Source organism: Mastomys coucha, unplaced genomic scaffold (genome assembly GCF_008632895.1).
Source record: "Mastomys coucha isolate ucsf_1 unplaced genomic scaffold, UCSF_Mcou_1 pScaffold14, whole genome shotgun sequence".
NCBI lineage: Eukaryota > Metazoa > Chordata > Mammalia > Rodentia > Muridae > Mastomys > Mastomys coucha.
In genome coordinates this window covers 63,860,990-63,867,483 of record NW_022196896.1, presented here as the reverse complement: position 1 = coordinate 63,867,483, position 6,494 = coordinate 63,860,990, and the positions used below count along the sequence as shown (strand labels likewise).

General features: G+C 56.5%; 1 protein-coding gene across 1 annotated transcript in view; it reads right to left on the bottom strand.

The window, feature by feature from the left end:
* Hs6st1 (heparan sulfate 6-O-sulfotransferase 1) overlaps positions 1-6,101 on the bottom strand; it is a 38,797-nt gene extending 32,696 nt beyond the window's left edge. The window contains exon 1 of the mRNA XM_031367143.1: positions 5,277-6,101. Within this exon, the coding sequence (XP_031223003.1) occupies positions 5,277-5,803 (527 nt within the window). The 5' untranslated portion in view covers positions 5,804-6,101. The remainder of the gene's footprint in view (positions 1-5,276) is intronic.
* Between the last annotated feature and the right edge of the window lie 393 nt (positions 6,102-6,494).

The window sequence follows — 6,494 nt, the reverse complement described above, 5'->3', positions numbered from 1 at the left end:
TGCCGATAGATCCTGAAAAGTGGGGGTGGGGGGGTGGGGGGGAGCGGTACCTGCCCCCCGGGGCATACAGGTTATTCAGTGGGTAGGAGGAGCCTGGGTGGGAATGTTCGGAAGCTTGGAGTCTGGCCTGATGAACTGACCAGCCCTTCTCTAACTGCTCTCCAAAGCATGGTCGCTTGTGCTTTACTCTTTTCAAACCCACTAGGTGAATGGGAGCCCTGGTGACAGTCCCTTCCAACTCTCTCTGTGGCTTCATGTCTGCTCTGGAAACATCTCTCAAGTCCTTTGCACTGGAGACAACAGAGGAAGGGTGGGAAGGCTTCCCCACTCACGTGTGACAGAAGCAGGTTGGCCATGGTCTCACAACATTGCCTCTTATCCATCTATCCATCCCAGGATGCTGGTGGAGTGGGCAGCCTGGCTCTAAGGAGTCACTGGAGAACAATCCAGCCATGCAGGGGAGGCTACTGGATAGCCGCTGCGTGCCACTGCCGCTGGTCTGGGCCAGCCATCAGCAGACCTCACCAGCGTTCCCTTTTTAGAGCCAAGAGGACATGGCTTGATTCCCGCCCTGCAGCAATGGGTGAAGGCTGCCGGGTGGTTTCTAGTAAGCCGTATGATTCAAGTTTCAAGCACAACTGTACATTTCTGTCTAGGTGTGGGAAGCCTATATAGCCTAAATCTGCGGCTGCCTTTCTCACCTGGGGACAATCACTTCAGGAGCAGGAGGCAGTAGAAGGCTGGTTGAAGCCAGAGATTGGGAAGGACAGAGATCCAAATGCTGCCCCAGGTCTTGGCAGGGCCAGTGTTCACACAGCTGCTTTATGGGGGTGTTGAGGACTATGTCACACTGTGTCCCCACTGCTGTAATCAAATCCCCGGGGCTGGGTGCTTTCCAAAGCAAAGTTGACTAACTCGGATTTTAGAGGTTCAAGGACATGATGTCAGCAGCAGCTCAGATTTAGTGAGGGCCTTGTGCGGAGATGACATCACGGTGGGATCGTGTGCAAGAGAGGTTACACTCCTGGCAGGAAGCCACTGAGCATCCATAGAAAGGCCCAGATTCACTCTTTCAAGAACTAGCTGGGATCTCCCTATTCTTTTTCAGGAAGGTGTCCTCAAATAACCAAATCACCTAGGCTCTGCCTCTTAAAGGGCCAAAACATCAAAATCATCACCTTGGGGACAGAACTGCCAGCAAGCCACTGGGCCAGCTGAGATCACTACCAAGAGCTCTGGACAAGTGCTGCCCCACCCCCAGCTCCTCAGTCTGCCCTCTGACCCTTGCTGTACACATCCCTAAGCAGGTGGGGAGGCAACGGCAGTGACGGAACACAGGCATGTCCTGTTTGCTACAAGGCTGTGCCACCAAAAGGTATGAGTAAGGCAGGGTTTTACACTTAAAAAAAAAAAAAGGACTTTTGTTCACTAAAGAACAAAACAAACAAACAGACAAACAGAAAATGTTGGGGAACCTGTAAGATGGATGGTTCAGTAGATAAAAGATGCTTGCCATAAAATTCCTGATCCCACATGGCAGAAGGAGAAAACTGACTTCCAGAAATGTTCTCAAACCTCAGATTTATGTCCATGGCTGGCACATGCACACACGCACACTCACACAAGTGCACAGGCATACTCATGCACACACACACATGTGCACCCATACACACATACACATATATGCATGCACGCATGCACACACATAGTAAGTAAAATGTAATAATAGTTCTTTTCTTCCTTTTTAAAAAATAAAAGTGGTTTCCAAGTTGGGACCTACCTTGTAAAGGAAAAGAAGAGAAAAGCTTTGCTATTGTTTTTGAGACACAGTCTCCTGTGGCACAGGCTGGAAATCACAATATAGCCAAGGAAGAGCCTGACCTCTGACTTGCTGCTCCCACTCCCTGGAGTGCTGGAAGCGGGGACCACACTCCCAAAACCCCCACGTCTGGTTTGTACCAGGGAGAGGACTTAGGACCTCCTGCATGCTGGGCCAGCACCTCTATCAACTCAGCTGCGCTCCTAGCACAGGAAAACTTTTTAAAACCACAATCGGGATCCCAGGGAGGTGGCAGCTGGGAAGGGTACTCTGACGGCACCGGCTAGAGAGCACAAAGCAAGGATGTTCCTAAGAGGAAACTAACAGTGGACGCTCTCCAGAGCTGCAAAGCATTCGGGTATTCCTTCCCCTCAGAGGAGCTTCTAAAGGAAATCGAAGCTGTGTAAAATATTTGCACACACGAGTGCCCACTTGACACTTCCTACAGAAGTGAAGAGAAAAGCTCCTATTCTATGGTGTGTCAGCTGAGAGTTGGGGACACAGAGGGCCTGGCTGCAGTTGCCACAGACTGATGCCCAACATATGCAAAACCATGGGAGGGGAACATGGGCTTCTCTTCCTGCTCTGTCACAGAAAACCATCCCTACAATGGAAGGGGGCACGTGAGAGACTCAAGGTCTCTTAGTATAATGCCAGACACTTCCTCTTCCTCTCTACTGGACCCTGGAGGACTCTAGACCCAGTAGGTCTAGACTGCTGGTACCACCCCAGAGTGGCATCCAAACCTCCCACCCCTACCTGTTAATGATGTCACCAAACTGAGCCCATAGTCACCAACTGGGCTTCACTGCCCCCCCCCCCCGGGACATGCTGTGTCCATCAGGGTTAGGGTTCTCTGACCCAGATAGTCACACTGTCAGACTAGAGCTGGCCCAGGTGCCAATGGTCCTTGGTAACACTTATCCCCTGGCAGCTCCATCTGTCCAAGGCCAGCCAGCAAGCCTTCTGTCTCTCAAGACTGGTCCTGTAAGTACGCAGGCTTATGCTAGCAGATGTGAGACATCTGTAGCAGACAGAGGCCACAGAAACCTCCAACGCTTTGCTCACACACCTGTTCTCCTACCGAGGCAGGAAGTACTAATCGATGTTGTAAGTTACAAACTTAGGATGGAGTGGAGGACTTGTCTAGCCCCATGAGTCACCCAGATGTGTGCCCAGTTCAGAGCAGCTACAGACAGATGTGCCCTGGGGAGGTTGGGAGCTGGGTGGAATCATTTGTCCAAGCTCTACCATGACCCTGAGGGCAGAGAAAAGAGGAAGAGAAGGCCTACCCTAGTTTGCAAGGAGTCTGGAGAGGGAGCAGACCTTAAAGGGTGACAGTAAGTGCCACTTGACACCAGCCATCAGTCAACCCTGATAGTGACAGGGTCCCTGGGCAGATGGGAGTACAGCTCTTGCCAGGGACAGTGCTCGGTTGGGGAACTCAGGTGCTGCCAGGAGTTCAATTCGTCAAAGTCTCTTAGGTTAGTTTGGGGGGCAGAGGGGGGGAAAGCTATATACCTAGTGCTTTAAGAAACAAATGGAGCACTGTGAAGAGGAACCTCGTGTCACCTATTGGGTGGCACAGTTAAAAGCTTTGGAACCAAGGGCCCTAGGGGCCCCCTCCCCCACCTAACCCACTGTTGCTGAGTCAGCAACTTCCCCACCCCACCCCCACCCCCTGGGGGGGGGAGGTCAGTAGTCCATCCTGCAGTCTTCATCTTTGCCCCCTCACACCCTCTGCAGGCCGTCGAGGCCCTGTGAACAGCATTTGGGGCCATCCACCTCCCTGTTCCTTCCATTCACAGCCATGAGGCCACCTGAGCCTCTGATAAACTTCTAGCCAAGGGGCACTGGGGTCCTTCACTCTGGGAACCCATAGGGCTGCCAGAAGAGCACCCTGGTTACCATCTGTGGCCAGTGTGGTCCATGAGGGGTAGGCTCACCCCAAAGCTCTGGCCTTTCTACAGCACGCACAGTTTGCCTGGACTTCCTATGATTAGGATGCCCACTGTTTCAAGCCCCACACTGTGCAGACGGAGAAGGCTTGAAACAGTGGGCATGCTGGGGTACGCCCAGCACTAGGCACCCACACTCTTGACTGGTGGACTAGTGGGCAGCTGCTATGGCCAGACCCAGACTCTAGCATAGAACGGCTGAACCATCGCGATGGGTACTGGAACTAAAACATGTATGTGTGCACAGCAGAGCTAATGTGGATAGGAAGCAGTTTTAAGGGCTGGAAAGGAGACTCTGGGTCCACAAGATACCTCCGCTGAGCCTGACTGAGCACTGCTAGGGGTGGGATGCAGCATATATATCTATCACCCAACCCTAGCATCCTTGTGTCCTGATAGTTTGGGAAAGAAATCCTCAGGACTGTTAAATCAAGCAGTGCTGTGGACTACAAACAGCTCCGGGCTGCTTGGACCCTAGAGAGTCAGTCCCAACCCTCCCCGAGAGCCAGCACCTTCCTGCCCCAAAAGTACCAAGGAAAATAGCGACTTCAGTCAAGATTTGCCCACACCCACTTCTTAGCTCATCTGTAAATTCAGTCCTACAGTAAATATGGAAGAGAAACAAAGGCAGGCAAAAAGCCCTAATTCTTGGGGTGGGGTGAGGTAGGGGGAAAATAATTCCAGGAGGACCAGTGGGCGCCAACAGAAACAGGGCTACAATCTCAACTTTACAAAGTGTTTTCGGAGGAGGGCTGGCCCTTACCCACATCCCCAGACGAAGAGGAGGAGAATGAAGGGCCTTGCTTGGAAGGTCTCTCTGGCTGCACAAGTAGCTTTGACTGTCTCCTCTATCTCTAACCTGGCCGGTGAATAGATTTCTACGGAAGGCAGTCCCCAACTGAAGGCTTTTGTTCCACTTCTGTGGCCGGGGAGGCCAGGTAGTGCTGCCTTCTGTCTGTCTTCAGCCCGGGTCACACGGGCCTTTGTTCTACCTGCACACACCGGCAGGCAGAGCCCACCCCTTTCCTGGCAGCTCCTCCCCAGCCTGGCAGGCACTGGAGGGCCTGGAGATACCACAGGTGCAGAGGGAGAGGAATCTCATTTCTCTTGCTCCACTTTTAGTACTAGACAGGTACGGGCTACACATACACACAGAGACACACCTGGTTTTCTACCTCTAGAGCCAAGCCTGGACCTTTAGTCCCCGAGGTTTATCTCTCAGGCTAGCCAGCAGTGCACCGCAGGTGGGGTGGGCAGAGAGCAGCGGGCAGTGACCCAGGAGGAAGTCTGGGCACTGCGCAGACAGGCCAATGGTGAGGAAAGGCACAGACCAGAGGGTGAAAAGAGGGCTCAGAGGTCAGGAGTGCAGCTGTAGGATGAGATGGGGATCCTGGGATCCCGTAGATCGGCAGGGGCCCCAAGAGACCAAAGAGTGCAGATCTGGCCCGGGGCTTAGGGGTACCCTCCCGCCATCACACTCGCCCGCAGCGGGCGCTCACCTGGGCGAACGCAGACCTGCTGGGTCGCGGCGGTCTAGCACACCCGGCACACAGTTGGTGAGTTCGGTCCAGTCAGCGTGCAGCCCGCAGCTCCAGCCGGTGGAGAAGCGAGAGAAGAGCCAGGTCTCGCGGCGATTGGGCCGATAGCAGGTGCACTTCTTCTGGCCCGGGCGACAGTCGCAGGGCACCTCGAGGCGCACGTTCTGCACTAGGTGGCGGCCGAAGGTGGTGCCGCCGGTCTTCTGGATGTGCAGGAAGACGATCACGTCGTCGCCCTTCATGTCGAAGCGCAGCGAGCGCTCCAGCTCGCGCACCGGGAAGTAGTACTTTTTCTCGTAATGTGGGTCGGGCGTGGGGAAGAGATCCAGGTCGTCGGGGGGCGCGCGGCCACCGGGCGCGCCCAGACTCAGCCCCGGGCCCGCGTACTGGTAGAGGATGAGCATGAAGCACGCCGAGCCCGCCACCACCAGCACGAACTTGCTGGCGCGCTCAACCATGGTCCTGCCGCCGGCGCGCCGCCGCCGCATGTGTCACCATCGCCAGCGGCCCGGGCGCCGGGCCTGGGAGGGCGGGGGGCGCAGCTGCTCCGCCACCGCCACCGCCGCCGCCACCGCCGCCCGCGCTCCGGCCCGGCCCGGCTACTCGGCGCCCAGGCTGTGCGCAGCGTCTCGGGTACCGGGCCTCGGCGGCGCCGTGGCTGCTCCCCGCCCCGATCCCCGGCTAGGCTAGCGTACAGCCCGGCCCCCGCCACAGCGCCCCGCAGCCGCGCGCGCCCGCACCCGCCCGCAAAGCTCAGCGCCGAGAACGCTCTGCACCGCCCCGTGCGCCGCCGCGTCTCCGCAGTCCGTCGCGGCTCCTCCCCGACCCGCCCCCGACCCGCCCTCGCGGCGCCTCTTGCCGTCGCCGCCCGCTCCGATCCTCCGCTCCGCCTCCGGAGCGCCCTGGGGGAGGGGCGGGGCTGGAGGAGGCCCAGGCGCAGGCCAGGGCTGGGCGCCGGGGTCGCGTGTCTCTCACACTGTCAAGGCCGATCGCTACGGAAAGGGCATTGGTTCCAGCTCGCAGACCTGTGGGTGGCGACTGGGTTGGTCCGAGCCTAGGAGTGGGTGGCTCTTTTGGGCACTGGTCTTGGGTTTGGGAGCCCGAGTTTTTTCACCTTCTCTGGTTAGGGTAGTTTGTGTCACCTGCTCTCTCTCTCTCTCTCTCTCTCTCTCTCTCTCT